The 20,907-nt window shown below is 33.8% G+C and overlaps 1 protein-coding gene across 13 annotated transcripts in view; it reads left to right on the forward strand.

Moving 5' to 3' along the window:
- Positions 1–20,907, forward strand: part of ANKS1B (ankyrin repeat and sterile alpha motif domain containing 1B) — a 1,107,306-nt gene that overhangs the window by 186,836 nt on the left and 899,563 nt on the right. For all 13 annotated transcript variants that reach the window (XM_073900444.1, XM_073900442.1, XM_073900438.1 and 10 more), the window contains 4 exons: positions 3,912–3,987; positions 5,590–5,691; positions 8,741–8,854; positions 10,245–10,411. In XM_073900444.1, coding sequence (XP_073756545.1) covers positions 3,912–3,987; positions 5,590–5,691; positions 8,741–8,854; positions 10,245–10,411 — 459 coding nt within the window. The remainder of the gene's footprint in view (positions 1–3,911; positions 3,988–5,589; positions 5,692–8,740; positions 8,855–10,244; positions 10,412–20,907) is intronic.

Genomic DNA, 20,907 nt, shown 5'->3' on the forward strand with positions numbered 1-20,907 from the left:
ACACACACACACACACACACACACACACACACACAAACACACAATGGAATATTATGCAGCCATCAAAAGGAACGAGATCTTGCCATTTGCAACAACATGGATGGAACTGGAGGGTATTATGCTGAGGGAAATAAATCAATCAGAGAAAGACATGTATCATATGACCTCACTGATAGGAGGAATTCTTAATGTCTGGAAATATTTTTATTTTGCTCTCATTCTTAGAGGATAGTTTTCCTGGATATAGAATGCTAGATTGGTGTTATTTTCTTTTGACACATGAAGGTACTTTCTTCTGGCTTTATTGTTTTTGTTGAGAAGTCAGCTGTTGATCTAATTATTAATTATTTTAAGATCATTAGTTTTTTCTCTTGTGATGTTTTTAAGATACTCTCTTTATCTTAGGTTTTCTGTAGTTTCACTGTAATATGTTCGCAATGTATTCTTCTCACTTATCTTGCTTGGTATTCCTAGAATTCAGTATTAGTATCTCATCAGTCCTGGAAAGTTTTTAGCCATTGAATTACTTATCCCCATCCTCTCCTAGAACTCTGATTAGACATATGTTGAGTCTTATTCTGTCCTTTCACATTTTCAATCTTTTGTTTCTTTAAACTGCATTATGTACTTAAAAAAACATCCATCATCCAGTTCAATACTTGTTTTTCCAGCTCTGTTTTATCTGTTATTAAGCCTTCCCATTTAAAGCGTTATGTTTTCCATTTCTTAGAAGTGCTGTCTAGTTCATCTTCAAATCTGGCCAATTTTGATTCTCCTCTTCTTTAGTTACATTTGATATCCTATTTTTGTTCTTTAATCTTACTGATCATATATATGTATTTTATATTCTGTAGCTGATCATCATATGACGTGAAGTTTTAATAGGTTTTATTCTTTTTTTGTTTCTATGAATTCTTTCTCATGGCTTGTTTTCTTTCATGTTCAGTGATTTCTGATTTTAAATTTGTGTTTCTTAGAGCTTGATCTATTGGAATTTTCAGAGGCCCAAGTTTAAAGTGTATTTTTTTCACAGGGATTTAGATTTGCTTCTGCTAAACATTTATATTTGCCTTGGTACTATACAAACCCAGGATCACTTTTTTCTACATTTTTGGCTCAGGATCGGAGGGTTGGGGGAGTACAGAGAGTGTGTAATCTTGGCCCCAAGTCCATGCGAGGGCAGAACTGTGGTTTGAAATTTTTAGGGGAGTTGTTATTTTTGCTGCTCTACTCCACTTAGAACTAAGATTGAGATAGACATTTTTAATTTCTCCCTCTGTGCAAGACATTTAATTTTTTTATTTAATTGATTTTTTTTTAGTTTTTCTTGTTATTATTTTTTACTGAGGATGTTGTTCTTTGGGAGTTTTAGATTTTTTTTTCTTTTTGAAGTAATCTCTACACTTTATCTTAGGGCTAGAACTCATGACCCTAAGATCAAGAGTTGCATGCTGTACCTACTGAGTCAGCCAGGTGCCCCTGGGAGTTTTAGATTTTTGCAGGTGTCCTTCATCTACCTTCTCAGCTTGCTTGGGTTTCTTTGTCTCCTTCCCTCCTCCCATTTTCTCCTTGAGTAGCTGGCTAAAGCCCAGGCATTAGTCTGCCAGGATTGGCAGATTCCCTGGAACAGTTTTCTGTTCCAGTACTAAAACCCTGGGTTCATAGTTTCTGTCTCCACTTCTCTCCCCCAGGCTCTGAGGAATTCTATTATTTTTCCTTTTCATCACTGTATTTAAAACATTGTTTAGTTTTTCAGAATATTTAAGGTATGCCATCCCAGGAAGAGTTTTTCTAACATATACTCCAAAATTTTTTAAGAATGGAAGGAAATCAAATTAGTAATCAGAAAGGTGGTTGAAAAACACAATGAGAGTAAAAAGAATTAGATTATTTCAAGGGATATTTTTCAGAGAATCAAAGAAAAATAAAGTATTTGTGCCCTATATTGAGATTATTTTTTAAGGAGCTGGATAAATCTCCACAGTTTATTTTCCCTTCTGCACACTGCTATATATTTATAAATTAGTATTTTTATTTCCATTTTGTTTAAGATTTATCCATCTGTTCTAGTGAGGGGGGTAGTGGCAGAGGGAGAGAGAATCTCAAGCAGACTCTGCATGGAGCGTGGAGTCCAGTGCAGGGCTGGATTTCATAACCCTGAGATTACCACCTGAGCTGAAACCGAGAGTCCAGTGCTCAACCGACTGCGCCACCCAGGTGTCCCTTATTTCCACTTTTATTAGTGTCTATACATATTATGACAGTTGAAATTTAAGTCAAATACATTTCAGTCATGCCTTCTTTGAAAATAAATTTAGATCACATTGATCCTCTGTCTCCTTAATAATGCATTTATAAGCCATTTTAGATTGGGTTAATTCTACAATAGAATTTTATTGATTAACAAAGTTTTTACATTACATATTATTTTATGTTATTTTTACTTTGAACTGAGATTAGAATCCCACAGTAGAGATAAGTTTTAGTACAAGGGGACAGAATTGCTGTAATGACACTATTCAATGTAACACACATATCTGTGCACACATACTGAAGACGTAGACATTTGTTAAATTCTTGAGAGAAAAAGAAAAAAGTGAAAGAAAACACCTAGTGTTTGTAAATCTCAGAAAGCTGCTTCTTTGAAATTGTCCTTGATCCTTTTCAAGGCAGGAACCAATCTCTCCCTACATTACTTACAAATTCTTCCTTTCCATGCTATTTTTCCTCCTTGTTTACCTTTTGCCCTCAAAACAATTCTTAAATGTCTACATTTTCAAGGTACTTTAGTAGGCATTAGGGATACAATGATGAAAAAAAGGATGTGGTCTACATTTACGCTAAACTTATAGTTTGTTAAGAGAAATAGACAATCAGATGACATAATGTAGTGTAAGTGCTATGATGAGGAAAAAATAGATTGATGTGGAATATACAGGAAAAGTCCTAGACCCAGGGCTAGCAATATCTTCTTAAATGAAATTATATTCAAGCTGAGATTTGACATATAGGTCAGTGTTTCTCAAAGTGTACTCCTAGACCCTCAGTATCACCTAGGAATTTGTTAGAAATGGAAAGTCTTGGGCCTATCCCAGGCTGCTGAATCAGAAACTGAGAGTAGGGCCCAGAAATCTGGCTTGTTGGCTTTTGACAAGCTCTCTAAGGAATTCCAATTCATGCTGAAGATTGAGAACTAGTGGGTGGGTGATAGTGAGTTAGAGGGCTCAGGTTGGATCCCACCAGGTAGAGCGACTTCTGAGATCTCTAGCGACTGAGACTAATGTGAAAAAGTTCAGTATGCCTGAAGCATAGGGTATCAGATCTGGAGGAGAGTTGGGGTGGACAGGAGAAAGTGTGGAGGGGAGAGCAGGGAGAAGATCATCTGGGTTTTGTAAACCATATTAAATTGTTTAGATTTTATTTATCATAAATATTACTTTGTACATCTATTTCTTCAAATAGAATGTGAATATACAAGGGTCAGCATCATATTTCTGTGCCTCAGAACACCCCTCAACTATTGTTGGCATATAATTGGTGTCTAATAAATGCATGCAATGTATGAATTGGGTGAAGTCAATGGATCACAAAAACCTCATGAGGTAGGCATTACTGCCTATTTTACACTTGAGAACAATCGAGTCTAAGAGAAGGTGAGTGACTTATCAACATAACAAGGTCAAATGGCTATTCAGAAGCAGAGGTGTTTTACAAATCCGAGCATTTGGATTTTGTTCTTAGAATCTCTTCTTTATTCCACAGTAACTTTCTGTCAGGGAGTGCTGAGATTACAGAGAATATGTACGGATATATAAAATCACATTTTTTTTTAACTTGTAAGCATTCCTAATGCAACTGTGCTTCTTTCTCTTTTCTCTTTTTCTTTTTTCTTTTCTTTTTTTTTTTTCCAGACAGAAAAGGGGAGTGCACTTCATGAAGCAGCTTTATTTGGAAAGGTGGATGTTGTGAGAGTTCTGTTAGAAACAGGTAACTATCCTGACTCTCCATGGAGCTTATTCTGCCAAATAAAATTTCTATTTCAGGAGTAGACAAAGGGAAATGGCACTTTTTTTTCCCATAATCACTCTTTTTACCTTTACTTCACATTGCAAATTTGTATTCATATCATATAGAATTGAGCTCAGTGTTTAGATAAAATTGGTATAAATATTCACCTTCCTTTACTCCATAGATGTGTCAGTAAAAAGCTCTTAGAAATTACAATTGTATACATTTAAATCGCATTGAACTATATTAGAGACACTACCGGAAGGAAAAGGAATTCTCTGCCTTGTATAAGAGGGAGGAGCTGATCCTTATGAAGTTATGACAATTGCTTGGTTTATGAAAGAATATATTTCCCTAGGTTATTATACTGGGAACTATGGTAAACAGAAATTAGAGTTCTGTATCTTTAAGGTAAATTCACCTTGTTACTTCATCAACTGAGTAGCTATTGTTTGTAAGCAGTGATTTAAAGGGAATCTTTTAGAGGGAATGCTTTGAAGGAACAACAAAGTAGGCTTATTTGTCTTCATATGTATATTCTGAATGAAATGAAATAAAATTGAAACTGAGATTGGATTTTTTAGGATCAAAAAGTATGAGTACAGATTCATACTTGGAAACAATTGATGTGAGTCTTTTATGTTATGGACTACATTTAGTGTATTTATTTTCTGCTGTAAAAAAATGAAAAACATTGGCAGACTATTGCATATACAAAGTTAAAATTTCATGTACATTTAATTTTGACTACATAAGTGCTGGTCACACATTTCTATACAAATTTAGGCAAATGCTTAATTCCTTACTGCAATGAACTAAGGTTTGAGGCCAGAATCTGAAAACTGGCTTTGTTTGCAGGTAGATGTTTGGAAAGTTTATAAACTTTCCTGGGGCAGTGAAAGCTATTTGCTACATTGAAGTAAGTTCTTTAGTACATTAAGTATTTTTAGAATTAAAATAATTCCAAAGATGTTTTCGTTTACAAACTTCAAGAAGTGTGCTCACCAGGTAGATGATTAAGTATTGTTTACATTGAATATAATCTTGCATAAGTAAATATGAGATATTTGACTTTGTAGCTGGACAAATAATATTTGGGCAATAGTTCAGAATAATCATCCCTTTTCAACTTTTGTGAATACTCTAGTGTTTTAAGAGTGATACATTATTTTTTAAATTTTTTTACCATATTTTACAGAACCATTATTATACTTTGGGAATTGATATTCTAAAACAATAATATTTTTCAGCTTGGTAGTGTATCATTTAACTAGCTATAACCCAAACTAGCCATATTTATAAAAAACAGTCTTAATGATTGGGTCAGTGCCCTTGAAAAATTAATTCATTATCAAGAATGTTCCTAATATTTAGTAGCAGTAGACCCCCACATTCTTTCTTACTAAAATCCTCTGTGTGTGTGTGTGTGTGTGTGTGTGTGTGTGTGTGTGTGTGGACTTAATTTTTTAAAAAATCATTTTCAGTGCTTGGTCTGTATATGTTTGATATTAGAGTGTTGTATATTGACAGTATCTGACACTTCAGTAGTGTACATTTAATGGGTTTTTCTTTTTCTTTCAGGAATTGATGCCAACATAAAGGATAGCTTAGGTAGAACTGTCTTAGACATTCTGAAAGAGCATCCATCTCAGAAATCTCTCCAGATTGCAACACTCTTACAAGGTAAACAATATTGAATGATGGATGAGTTTGTCTTAAAGTTAAGATTAAATTAAATCTACCATTGTTTTCTCTTGAGCTTTGATTTAATGTTTACTTTGGGTGAACTTATTTACATATTTTTTCTGGTACACTTAAACTGAATAATAATTTTTAATATTTCATTTCTATTTTCAACTAATGACTATTTTCACTTGATATTAAAAAATCTTTTAAATCTATAAATAAATATGTAGTTATGAATAGGAAGGTAATAAGGCTATAAAGTGATGATGATCTTACATTTGAATAATTCTTAAAGGGTTTTCAGGGATTTTGTATTATTTTGTCTGATTTCTATAACTTCATGAGGTAGGTAAATCTGATATCATTATTCTCCTTTTTGCACATGAGGGAAACTGAAGCTCTGAGAGGCTGACTTGCTCAAACTCATATATCCTATTTTAGGTGGTAGACCTGGTCATAAATGCTGGTTTAACAAAAGAAAAAATTGTACCTAGCTAGAAGAATACAGATGATTTCTTCCTCAATCCAGTAGTACAAGATAATTCAGTCTTGCAAGCCTTTGTTTTTTGGTAAAGGTCACTTAAGTACCTGTGTAATTAGGTGCAGGCATTTAGGTCTACTGAAGGTTTGGGAACCATTTAGGTACTAATTTTTCATTTGCAGGATTATATATTTCCCTGTTTGATCTAAAAATTTTAATGACAATTTAGATTTAAATACTTTCCCTTTTTGCTTCATGATTAGGCCTGACATGTAGTATGTTCCCTTAAAAATCCAGACATTCGTTCTCTCCTTTCCAGGTAGCTTCTACACTGGTCAGCAGTGATTATCCCCTGATTATTGCAGATGGGTGGCAAGTGTAATAGGGGAAGGAGGTGGGATGGTTTTCTTGGTTATTAGTTGGGAAGCTGAAGAACAGCTTTGTCCTGCAGGAGATAAATGAATTAAAACCAAGTCGGTCAGGTGATGCACAGATACAGGAGTCAACAAAAGCCAAAGAGGAGTAAAAAGAATAGATGAGCTACAGGAGGTCATTCCTGCTCTCTTCTCTCTTTATTTTCAAAACTTCTCAGGGGACAGGAAGTTCAGTCCCCTACAGTTTTCTTGTTAATAAATAAGTTAATTGCAGTCAAGTGCGGATAGCGATAAATCAAGAGTGGCTCTTCACATTCCAATTAAAATCAAGTTGAATGAAAGCTAAAAAGGAAAAGAGTGGTATACAACATTTTTGTCTTCTCCCTATAGGTACTTTATATTTTATATTGAAATTTTATCTCTAACTGAACTTTAAAAAAACAGAGGCTTGTGAATAATATGTCTCTTGAGAAAAGCAAAATAAATGTCATCACTAAAAAGAGGGCATGACATAATTGCAGACATTTACTGTATTGATTTGACTGAGATGAAATTGTTATTATATGGGAGTTAACTATCTGTTCTCTTAAATGGTTAAGGTTCATTAGGTATGTCACCTTGTGATAAGGTATATGGGACATCTTTGAATTTTTAAAATTGTTGGCAGATTTTAGAATGTGAATGTGTTATCTGTATTCTTTGCATTCCTGGGTCATAAGTCAGTGGTACATTTTAAGTTTTATGAAAAGGTTATTTCACTAAAACCAATTTAGAGTAGATAAAATTACTATTTGTGTCCTGGAGGAAGAATTCACTTTACATAATGACTGTATTGGGTCAAAAATTTTAATAGACTTCCGTAGGTTGCTTTCTTTGCCTAGTAGAATTGCCCTTAGGTAGAAACTGGGTGGTATGAAGACACGGTTGGCATGGGAGCACAGACTTTCTTAGCTAGATTTTAAGAAAAAGATTCCTTCTGAATAAAGACATGTAAGTAAAAGATCCCTATGGGGGAGAGATCAATTGATATAATCCTTTAGATGGAGACTACAAACTAGCCACTGTAAGCTGAATGCTTTTGGCAGACAGCAGATTTATTTTGTTTAGATTACATATTTTAGGCCTCTACTGTGTTTCCATAAACATTGAATTAGCTTTCAACATTTAAAAATCTTAGGATTTCAGCTAAAATTTCAGAGTTTTGGTTTCTCAAAAAATGCAGGCTTTTATTTTACTTTACTGTTGAACTTTAGATGGGGCACCAACTCTCCGGTTAATCATGCTCCACATGCTTTCTGTTTTCTCCATGATATTGAGGCTGAATATTCATTGACATTTATCCCTGCATTCAGATGCCATTTTCGTTATGCTTAAGAGGAAAGTGAGATGTTTTCTTGTACCATGTCTATCTGGCTGTGCCACTTATTAGCTGTATGAATATGGTCAACTTAAAATCCTTCTCTTTGAGTTGTCATCTTTGAAACTGAGATTGTAATAGTGACTGTGTCATAGTTTTATGAGGATCAAGTGAGTTAACTTATTTTAAATACTTAGAACACTGCTGGGTGCATAGTAAGCCATATTTAAGTTTTAGCTGCTTATTACTGTTATTATGTCTTCATCAAAATTGGAGAAATGAGAGATAGGCTGTGCGGAACATTACTTCAAGAATGAGAATGAACATTATTTCTCTGTGGAGATAAAGTTTAACATGCAATTATGCTTATATTAGAAGAGTAAACACCATTATAACATAAATTTCACTCATTTACGTTACCTGACTGGTTGTTGAATTTGATATCCCTGCTTAGGTATCAAGTCTATTCAAAACATCTTTCAGAGGGTTTTAAATCCTCAGGTAGAATATATTTAAGGAAGTTAAGGATGTTATTATGTCTTTAACAGGTGAATTTTTTTTTAAGGAAAGAATGTGACCAGTTTAGTTTTCACAAAAAGGATTTATGAGTCTCTTCTTAAGTATCTTTTATGTTTTAATTAAAAAGATTTAAATTAATAGTTCATCATGAAGTTATTTCAGTTTGGTTTTTTGAAGTTCTTTTAAAAACTTAGGATATATTTAGGGTATGAGGAAATAAATGAAAAACTGATCACCAGAAATAAAACAAAGTTTAGTTATTGATTTTAAAGTAAATGAATTTGACTGTGTAATTTCAAAAACTTGTATACACAGAATATTTGGAAGGTGTGGGAAGATCAGCAGTCCCTGAAGAGCATGTACAAGAAGATACAACACAAGAAATACATATTTCATCTCCTGTTGAGTCTCCTTCCCAAAAGACTAAGAGTGAGTAATTATAAAGCCCTTGAAATAGTACTAGACATTTATGTACAAGTTTGTCCTATATGTACAAAAAGGCTAACACTTGTAAAAATTTCAGGTCTAATAAGTTGTATCTTATACTGTATTATTTTATCCGTTTATTCAGCCAGCATTTTTCTTTTAAGAGAGGGAGACGGTGGGGGTAGGAAGAGAGAATCTTAAGCACTCCACACCCAGCGAAGAGCCAACAGAGGAGTTTGACAGTCATCAGGGGGCTCAGTCTCACAACCCTAAAGCCATGACCTGAGCTGAAATGAAGATTCAAACACTTAACTGACTGAGCCACCTAGGTGCCCATTCAGTCAGCATTTATTGAGCTCTTCTATTTGTCAGACCCTTCTCTTGGCCCTACCATTGTAGTGAGCAAAATTAACAATCCCTGCTCTCATGAAGTTTACATGGAGTGGATACTTCACAGTAGATTTTTTTCCCTAAAATTAATTAATTTACTTATTTGAGAGTGTGAGAGCATGTGTGAGTGGGGGGAGGGGCAGAGGGAGAGAGAATCTCAAGCAGACTCCCCATAGAGTGCAGAGCCCAACATGGAGGCTTAATGCTCATCACAGGACTCCATCCCAGGACCCTGAGAACATGACCTGAGCTGAAATCAAGAGTCAGACGACTGAGACATCCAGGTGCCCCTTTCTAAAACATATTTTTAATGCAGAATAAAAATATTGATATCTGGATTATAATTGTTGGAGTTTTATTTTTTCCCCAGAAGAAATTACAGGTATAAGGTACCTTTTTGAAAATGATTAGAAAAATGCACATTTGCATGCAGCCTACAAAATACTCATATTTTGACAGATGATGCATATTATTTATCTGTTCCTTCAGTGTTCTTCCTTTATGTCACATAGCACAACTCTGATTTATTACTTATGTAATTATTTATCAAAATACATTCTAGTATTTCTTTTTATTGAACTTAGGAAGTAGGCTTCCAGTACCATTTAAAATTTGTTGAGTTGTTGAATGAATTCTGTCTGTGAACTATAATGCTGGTGAGAGATTGTTGAAGATTAAATGTTACAATGGATGAAGCCTTAGGAGTTGTAATTCCAGATGCTTTTATGTACTACACATATATAAACCTTCAATACTTATTTCTATTTTGAATAAGAGTAATAATAGGCAAAATTGGGATTTCTCCTTGTCTTTTAATATTCTTGCACTTATTATAGTTTAGTACCTTGCTTTCAACAGAATATTTTCTGACTTACTAAATCTTGTTTGTCATAGTATGACTTCTGTTACCATACTAGTCATATTTTTATTAGTTAATAGGAAGTTTTAGCAATAGCCTTTCTTGAAACTTTGAAAAAAATTACTGTCTTTTACTCTCCTACAGGTGAAACTGTGACTGGAGAATTATCAAAACTCTTGGATGAAATAAAACTCTGTCAAGAAAAGGATTATTCTTTTGAAGATTTGTGCCACACAATATCAGACCACTACTTAGATAATTTGAGCAAGATTTCAGAGGAAGAACTTGGGAAAAATGGAAGCCAGAGTGTAGTAAGTAAGGGGGGAAGGAAGACAGTGCGTCTGTCTTTGCCAACTCAATGTGTATCTGAGAGGCATGGGATTTGTGCATTATTCTATCTTCAGATTCTTCCAGTGTCAAATGTCAGATTCCCTATTGCTCTTCTTCTGATGTTCATTGGTGTTTTACTCTCACTGCATGTGTAGGGGAAGGAATGCTTTGATAAATCACTTATAGTTTGTGATGATCTTGCTACTGTTGATTTGCCTAAGAAATCATAATTTCTTTGATTATGTTCTTTTAGTTTTACTGGGCATGATGATACTGGTTTCCAAAGAAAGAAAGAAAGAAAAAAATCTTCCTTTTGTCTTTGTTTCCCCTTTTTCTCTATGGACTGAGTCTACCCCATCTTAAAGAAAGATGGAGCTGGGCTGTGTGTGTATGTTCCCCAGTCACTTTGTATGTTATGGTAGGGGAGAGACATTGTAGAAAGTTTGACCTCCATATTTTTATAGTCTTATGCAAATCCCTTAGGCAACCTACAAGCTCAGAATCTAAATCATGAGTTAGAGATTGTTGCTCATTTAGATTTTTGTATTAACACAATAGCAAAAAACAAACAAACAAAAAAACACAAAAAACCAAAACCTGTAAAGAATCAATCAGTTTAAAATTAGGATTTGTATATCTCTTTTGTGTCAGGTAGAGGTAGAATTTATAGGGTGTACTGGTATTAAAGGAAATACAGTATTATAACATAAAATCTTTACTCACTTTTAGAACTTGATTTGTTATAGAAACATTATGCTTTCTTCAAAAGCTAATAAGAGTGGATTGTGTTAAGTATGTCATATTATTTATGAAAACTAAAAAGTAATTGCCAAGTATAGTGACTATTATGAGAATGTTTACTTCATTTAGTTCCTTAATGTGCAACTTGTTTCCCAGGATAGTGCTTGCTCGTCTATCCATGGCTAGTCTTACTCCCTAGGCTGTCTTTGTTCTTTTTTTTCTGCTGCAATATCTTTTTTAAAGCATCATATTATTGGCCCCAATAAAAGTCTTTATGAATAATTATGATTAATTTTATATACATATGAGTTTTAACCAAATGAAATTTTTATGTTAATGAAATATTTACTGTAATGACTAACATCAGGACAAAATTTCCTGTTTAAAAATCTTGAACAGTTTTATGTCGTCTCCAAATTACAAGCCAATTACAAGTTACAAATGAAAACATATTTATCCTACATAAATAATACATGGTGTTTAGATTTTTAGGTCTGTCCCTAAAGATTTCTCTAAACTGATGGGTTCTGGCCCTCTACTTCTAAGCCCACAGATATTCTGAAAGCCCTAATTTTCTAGACCAGTGGTTTATAAACTTTTTTTGTTGTGTGTAGCATAGTTAAACAAATTTTAAGCAAATATCCTAAGTGCATGTGTTTATAAATTACATATACTATTCTAAGAATGTATGATGTAAATTAGGTATATACTACAAGAGACATTCAAATAAGAAGGATAAAGAATAAGTGTAAATAGAAGCTCTATCTTTTTTTTTTTCCCTTTTAGTCAGTGGGTATCTTGTGCACCCTGGGGCCTGCACACTTTACTTGGAGACTATGGTTACTCAAGCTTATAGATTTTAGGTAGTGATAGCAGAAGTTTTTGATATTATGAGGGTGACATAATTTGGGGGAATGATGGCCAAATGTTTGTTTCTTTATAAGTCAAAGACTGTATTGTGCAAGAGAGAATTTAATGCTCATAAATTGAACTGAATTTCTTAAAATTCAAGCTTATCCTTTCATAAAATCAGTCTTTGTTCCTGTGACAAACTTTATATTGTGTTCCTTGAAAATATTGTCATATTAAATAATAAAGATTACATGAGGCAGAAAAGCAGAGGGTACATATGAGAAAGGGCAAGTAGTCCAATTTTTCTGGAATAATGGAGTTTATAAAGCAGAAAGATGGGGAAATAAAATTAGAAGAATAGGTTGAGGTCAGGCCATGGATGATTTTGAATGTCAGGATAAGAGTTTTAGTATTTATTTTTTAAAAAATGAGAAAAATCTAAAGGATTTTGAGGAGATAAAAGACATCATTGGAAGTGCCCTTTCAGAAGATTAATCTAATAGAAACGTGTTATTGAATGTTTAAAAAGTAATCCAATTACTTTGATCCTTCTCTGTAGCCTGTGTTTTATTTGGGTTCGTTTGCTTTTTTTTGTTGACTATTTCTGTTCATCAAAAATGTTCCTTCAGAGTTTTGTTATGAATTGTACTCTCAAATGATGCAAAAATTTAATCAAGTACTTATAGATCACCTAATACAGATGTTTGTTACCACATTGTAAATTACAGGATTTATAATAGCAGTAATGAAACATGGTTCCTGACTTGAAAGAGTTCAAAATTCTTATTAGAAGAAGGCTTTAGTCACGGTGTACAGACAAGACTAACATATAAAACAACAGATATATAAGAGCGGACATTTATTAGTTGCTTGCTATTCTAATGCTTTATATGATTTAAGCCACTTAATCCTCATAGTAATCCTAAGAGTGGATTTATAGACTTGGGAAATGACTCAGCTGGCAAGTGGAAGATCTAGGATTCAAACTCAGAGCCAGTGTCTTTAATTCCCAGCTACATTTCTCATAATAAATTACCTGGTGGCCAAAGGAATTTTTAAAAAGGGAGAGATTAGTGAAGACTTATTGGTATTCATTGAAGGCTTCATGGAGGTAGGGAGAGACTAAACTGGGCCGTGAGGGGAGAAGGAGATGTCCCTTGTATTTGTTTTAGAATAAATGGATGAATGAATAAATGAATGAATGAGTGAATGGGAGAGGATTCCAGCTTGCAGAAACAGTATATGCAAAAGCAGAGGTGAGACATAGCATATAATTTGAGAATAATGGTTTATCATGAGAGTTGATCTTGGAGAGTAGTGGGAAACAAATTTGGGTAAGTAACGATAATACTTAACACTTACGGAGCACTTTGTTTATATTAACTGATTTAATCTTCACAGTAACCCTGAGATAGGTGGTATTATTCCTTCCGTTTTACAGATGAGAAAATGGAGGCACAGAAAACTTTTACGATTTTCGCACGTTTATGTGGTATTTGCCAGAGCCAGGATCTGAACACAGGCAGTCTGGGGCTGGTGCCATATCCATTACCACTCAGCTCTTTTGTTAAGGGCAGATAATTAGATTTGGGAACCTAGTCAGAAGTTTAATATTGATGGTGAGGAGAATAAACTCTCGAGGAGGGGAGTTCTGTCTTGAAGGTGACATTTTGGGAAGATAAAAATGGTTACTGTAGTCAGATGTTCTGGAAGAGATTTCGTGATTCTTAGCAATGGTAATATGTTAGACATATTTGGAGAGGCTTCAAAAAATACTGATACCTGCAGGTACCATGTCCTGACCAACTAGACCAACTAATCAGAATCGTTTTGGGTGGCCCTGAGCCTCATTCTTTTAGAAAGCTAATATCCACACGGTTCGTCTAGAAGACTAAGAATCTGCCAGGGCCTTACTGAGGTAATGTAGACCTGAGATGCTGAGTCAGAACTGAAGTCTTGATAACACCACAAAATTACACAATTTTAGAGCTAGAATAAATCTCATCATAGGTCTTCGAGTATCCAGCCTAATTCTCCCACTTCCGTGTAAGAGTGTCTAAAAAAATCTCGAGTTAGAGACATTTTCAGTTTATCATCAAAGAAAATTCCCAGTGTAGTCCTAAATTAAAATTATTTCTATATTACATTGGAATATTAAATGTGGAGTAATATTTTTGCTTATTCACATTATTGGCTGAAGGATGGGCATTTGGGTTTGGTTAAAATACCCAACTTGTTCATCATAATATGACAAATAATTCCAAAAGTAATTTAGAAGAAATCAAAATGTAAGGAAAATATGTTTTGTAGATTTATGTTATTAATGTATTTTCCGTATTAATGATGTGCCTTGAATTTTGGGAGTATTTTAACTATTCTTAGTTCCGTTTAGCTTCCATTGCCTTTTTTCTTCCAATAGAGGGCACTCTAATTCAGTAATTTAAAATACAAAATCAGTTGTTTTATGTAAGAACTTTTACTTTTGAATTAGAGGTTTCTGGTTTTATTAAAATATTAGCCTTAGGTAGTATGAACAATTTTACTAATATATGTGAATTAAAAATTAAATTCTTATTATGATTGAATGTATTCTATTGGAGTTTTTACATTTAATGTGAAGGCTAGCTCCAGTTAAAATTACATTTTCCCTTGCATAAATTTTAATTCAAAAGTTAGTCTGTTTTAAGTGCTTTTATAATATGCATATGGAGCCATTTTCTAAGTTGAATTAGGACATTATATAATCTAGAATGTAAATTTTGAAGAAATATAAATATCTTTACATTCTTTAGCAACCCATGAAATTTAGAATTTTGAAAGAATATAAAATAATCTGAAAAAATGTTCTATTCTCAATTTATTTTCCCAGGTCATATATTCAGTTTCTTCCTCCATGTGTATAAACAATGTGCAGAACTCTGCAATGTGAATACATATACCATAGGGAAATTTGAGTATAAAATCAAGATCATTAGAGCAGACTTCAGAATCTAGGTTTCAGGAAAGCTTTTTTTTTTTTTTTTAAAGATTTGAAGTAAAAAAAAGCATTATTGCCTCATTAGCTTATGTCTCTAAGAAATAAATAGGAGGCTTCAGGTATGAAATGCATTATATGTTTCTTTTCCTAAGGGAAACCTGCATATAAATAATATATAAGACTTACTGTTTGAAAGGGATTGTGTTGGCAGGTTTTGTGCAATTTTAAATCAACCAGTATACTTCTTTTCTGTTATTTTGCTTTCTTTTCCAATGCAAAATCTTTAATTACATGTAAACCTTCTGAATATGAGATATTTTACTTTAGTATATCAAGATTTTTAAGATTCAACATCTCAGTTTTTATACCAAGCTTCTATAACCTGCTTGAGAACACTGTTGGAGGAGTGTGTTGGGGGGGTCTCCATAGGAAAATATACTTAATTTGATGCCAGAATTCATCAAGTGTTAAAGGTCAGTAGAATCAAATTAGGTTGCCTAGAATACAAATGGTGTTTATAAAACAATGTTTACTTTCAAAAATATAATTTCTAGAGCTTAATATCAGGAATGTACCAACTTCAGAATTGTGAGAGACTTGGGCGGCAATCTCATCCAATTCCTATCATATTCACAGCACTTTGGGAAGTGAATTTTCTGAAACAAAGAGTTCTTCTTACAGGATTATAACTGATTCTTTAGCACATAATGAGTTGTGTTTTTTTTTTTTATAGTGGAACTGAATCTTAAGCAGTGGTAACTATTACCTTATTGGAAATATAGTATTCAGAATATTTCTAACTTATAATTCATATCTTATATAGTTGAACAAATTTTTTGGTAGTGGTGACTCACGGTTGCTGTGTACTAAGTCTGGGCTTGGATTGTCCTAACAGATTTTCCAGGATATTTAGGGAATGCATAGATTCTGTTGACCTATGTTGATATTTTGAAGCTAATAGCATATTTATGTACCATATGTACCTACAAAGAAAAATTCAGAATCAGAATGGTAAGATTTTTGTCCCTCGTCTCATCCCAGGAAGAACTTTTACCTGAAGTGAACCTAGGAAGATCTTTGAGATATCCTTGGCTTCTAGAATAGAGGGGTCATTCTTCTGAACTTCCAACACAGTTGCTTTTCCCTTTCATGATGCATCACTTTGTTCTGCTTTGTCTTGTAGGTGTACACATTTTTATATTATTTCTTACAGACTTCTTAATGGTTAGATCTATATTTGATTGATCTCTGTAATCACATCCTGCCTAGCACAATACCTTGCATGTAGTCTCTCAGGGAAAGTTTATTGAATGTTAGGTGCATGAAAAGGCAGACACTGCATAGAGGAGTACATATAAACCAATGTTGTAAATAAACCATTTTTTTATTGAAAAACATGTTTAATTATTTGGAGATGAATTACAGAGTCCAAGGACAGGTTTTTCCTGTTCTGCCACTTACTAGCAGGGTGACCTTTGGAAGTGCTGTGGAAGTTTCCAAGCCTTAGTTTTCTCCAGTTAAAAAAAAGTTTAGGGGCGCCTGGGTGGCTCAGTTGATTAAGCGGCTGCCTTTGGCTCAGGTCATGATCCTGGAGTCCTGGGATCGAGCCCCGCGTCGGGCTCCCTGCTCAGCAGAGAGCCTGCTTCTCCCTCTCTGCCTGCCTCTCTGCTTGCTTGTGCTTTCTCTCTATCTCTCTGTCAAATAAATAAAATAAAATCTTAAAAAAAAAGTTTAATATGGCCTTCTGTCAGTTACAGGAAAAGAGCTACTCTCTTTGTGCTGCTGAAGACATGCCATTTTGATTTTCATGTTTCATAGATTTTGTCCAACTTTGTCCAGATTTTCAAATAACCACTCAATAAGAACCCAAAAGGGATTTCTCTAGTGAGGTGCTAAATGTTTTATTCTTGGATTGGTGTTAGTCAGTATTTGCCATGGAAAAAAAAACCCAGTCACCCCTCATAATCAGGTCTGCAGATGTTAAGGAGGAATAGCAAACATGGCAAATAATTGAACTTACATGAAAAATTACCTCAATAAACAGATTCTTGCTTCAAAGTAAAAACAGAATTCAGTGGGGATTACAATAAAACAAAATCCTATAATTAGAGTCCTAAAAATTCAGTGATTTAAGTATAAGATTGGAGAGATTTAATTGGGGAAGATGTGCATTCAAAAAGTTCTAGGGTATATAAATGACCACAACTACAGTATGAACCAACAGTGAGAAGTGGCTGCTAAAAAATCAAATACTTGCCAAGCTCTGATCTCTGCATATAATTATAATACTAGAAGCTAGTATTTATATTGTACTAAGTTTTAACTATGTACTAGACATTGTGGTAAGCATGTTAAAATCATTCTTTTTTATTCCTCACAATAATGCCATGAGGTAAGGTTTTATTATCCTCCGTGTGGAAATCAAGAGTAAAATAACTTGTCCAGGGTTATACAGCTACCAAAAGGTAAAACTGGGATCTAAATTTAAGTCTGATATCTTCCAAGGTCATGACCCTAACTTACTAGATAGTCATGATAGTTATGTCATTAATGGTTATTAGTGACAGTCATTCTGTCTGCCATTAATATCTTCCACCTTGACCCATCCTCACCTTTTCATCATTCTTGCCATTTTGCAGGTGCAGACTCTCATTTCCTCTTACTGAGTTATTTTAAGAGTTTTTTTATTCTGCCCATGTGTTTCTAGTGTCTCCTTGTTGTTTGCTCCAGTTTTTTCTTAATACTACTGCTAAATCAGTATGCCTTAAGTGCAGTTCTGATCATGTCACCCTGCTTCTCAAAGCTAGACCTGGTCCTCACTATAAAAATTAAATATAGACTTTTAACTTTGGCACTCCAGTCTCCATCTTCCAGCTTCAATATATAGTTTTCAGCTTTCTCCCATTAATGTCTTAGATAAATAGGATGTTTTGGGTTACTCTCAAACATGTCTGTCTTTCCTTATCTCTGTCCATGTTCACAGTGTTTCATTCATAGATAATTCTTTTCTCTATCTTCTATGTATTGAAAACCATCCTTCACAAAACCTGTTATTAAATATATTACAAGACCTTTTTTGATCTTTCTGTTAAAAGCCAACTATTTGGATTGGATATCATTACATTTTATTTATAAATGTGTAAAGTAAATTTCATAGTCTGCTTTGTATTACTTATACATGAATCTGTTTTGGCTTTGCTTATAAACCTCTTGGTGATGGGAAATACTTATCTCTGTATGTGTGAGGAATTTAGCACAGTTCTTCACTCACATGCTTAATAAACATTTGTTGAATTGATATGATAGGCCATGGACATCAGAAAATCTGTTTGATAACTGAATGTAGATGCAGACCTATGGATAAAGCTCTAAGATGGTGTCTTTCTAATCTCAGAAGAACTTCCTCTGTTGGTTGATGCTTCAAATAATGAATGCCTCACCATTTATTTTGAGAATGACATGAAATACCTGGTCAAACTATCTTATAAACTTCCTTATGACATAAAAACACTAACATTTTATGCCAAGTCATATCTTTCTTATATAGTAATGTCTCTTTCATTGACAGTAAGAAAATCTTACATTATAAATACCATGTTTGGTTCCTGATAACATATATAATGGAAATCTGCTATAAGAATGTAGGAACATCTCATTTATATTTTAATTTTCAAATTCTTCAGTATTCTGTGATAAGCATTTTAAAAATTCATCCCTGTTATTCTTTCTGTGTAAGTTGAGATGGGCTATTTCTGAAGCATTTTTTTTTCTGTTAATCATAAAGAAAATGGGCTTAAGCAAACACCCTGTTTTTTTTCCTAATTATTAATGACTCTTGCTGATTATATGTGCCTAACTAATGTATGGTATGTGCACGTGCTTAAGTGTGTTTGACACCAGAATACCTCTCAGTATTACAAGCATTCTGTTAAAGTATCCCAAGGCAATAAACTCCCTTTCTAGAGAATTGTAAACTTTATATATTTGAAATTTATGAAGCCTGTGAAATTATCATTTAAACTTTATATATTTGAAATTTATGAAGCTTGTGAAGTTATCATTTTGTCTACTTTGCAGCTACATGTCAGTTTTTATTTTGATACTTTCATTCTCTCTGATCTCTCTCTAATGTCCAACTTGAATTTAATCTTCTGAACGTAGCTATTATGATTTCCCTGAGAATCTATACTTTATACTCAGGAGATAACTGTAATGTTTTCTTGAAAGTTTAATAATAACTTGACTTTCTTCTAACCTCACTTTCTGGATAATGATGATGTTAACTTTTGACAACTTTCAGCCACATGTTACAGTTAACCTCGTTCATTCATCATATAATGCACTTAATGTGTAATTCTCTTTCAAGGTACACATTTGAGAATTCTTGATTCTCTTTTGGAGTAAAGGCCTTGGACAGCTTGCCATTGTAGAAGAATCTCATTTTGCTTGCTAATGCCACGAGAAATCAGTCTAGAGTCTGAGCTTAAAGAGACATGTCAGTGGTGATAATCACTTATCTCTGTGCTCAGGGAAATGTTTTTCACCTTGAAGAGCAAAGTAATTCTGATGAAATAGTGGACTAGCGACCCAGAAAAAAATTACTGAAAGTGCTCACACTTGTAACATTTTATTAGGAGACCATTTGAGTCATGACTACTGAATATTGGAATTGATTCAACCTTGAACAGCTGAAGAATTGAGATTCTACATTATGTAATCAAAGTCAATATAAGTAGAAGGAAGAGATACTGTGTGGCCTGCTTTAATCTCAGGCCTAGATTTTTAAAAGTGTCTCATGTTATTTTCACTTTCCTTTGCCAGAATTTTTATTTCAACCATCTATGCTTTTTATTTTTTTTTTAAGTTTTTTTTTTTTTTTTTTTTTTTGAGTGAGAATCTTCCACACAGACGCGCTACTGAGCAAGGAGCCCAATGCGGGGCTTGATCCCACAGCCCATGAGATCATGACTTGAGCTGAAACCAAGAGTTGGAGGCTTAACTGACTGAGCCACCCAGGTATCCATAGGTGTCCCAACCATCTATGCTTTTTAAAGCTCAAATGTTTTGGTTGCTTTCAGTTTCACAACAGTTCTATTTATTTGATAGCTGCTATCAAATAACTAACAATGAGAAACAAAGTCTTAATTTGGAGAAAGAATGAGGTAGTCAAGAAGATGAATTTGACGGGAAATGAAAACTCTAAAATGAACAAAGATAATGAACCCAGTGAGAATTGTATCAGTAAAGTGGACATTGCTTGCCCCCAAAATAAATGAGACAACACTGACATGTTATATCTTTTCCTGTAATCATCCTTTCTGTGTTGCTGAAATAAATCTGTTCTTGAAGGCTTGTAGAATATTCCCTTTTAGCCTTTAGCCAGTTTCCTGCCAGTTTATCATCATAGTTACTATTATCATTGTTGCTAACTTACTGAGACCCTGTATTAAAGAATTATACTAATTTATTCAATAACAGGTTATTTGTAGCTTGGAGCAACATTATAGTGTAGAGAACAAGAGTTTTGAACTCAAACAGACTTGTATTTGAATCGAAATTCTACTTAGATAAATATTACCCTGATCTTTATATTTGTCACCTGAATAACAATGTTTCTATAGTCTTTCTCACCTCAACCTACTGAATCGGAATGCCTGGAAGTGGATTATTATTAATATTTTTAGAAGATTTTATTTATTTATTTAGAAAGAGAGCAAGGGGAGGGGCAAAGGGAGAGGGAAATCTCAAGTAGACTCAGCACTCAAGTGCTGAACGGGGAGTCCAACAGGGCTCAATCTCATGACCCTGAGATCATGACCTGAGCTGAAATCAAAGTCGGACACTTAGCCGACTGAGCCATCCAGGTGTCCCTGGAAGTGGATTATTTTTAATAAACTCCCTAGATGA

Source organism: Callorhinus ursinus, unplaced genomic scaffold (assembly GCF_003265705.2).
Source record: "Callorhinus ursinus isolate GAN/ISIS: 27379988/994484 unplaced genomic scaffold, GSC_fseal_2.0 scaffold14, whole genome shotgun sequence".
Taxonomy (NCBI): domain Eukaryota; kingdom Metazoa; phylum Chordata; class Mammalia; order Carnivora; family Otariidae; genus Callorhinus; species Callorhinus ursinus.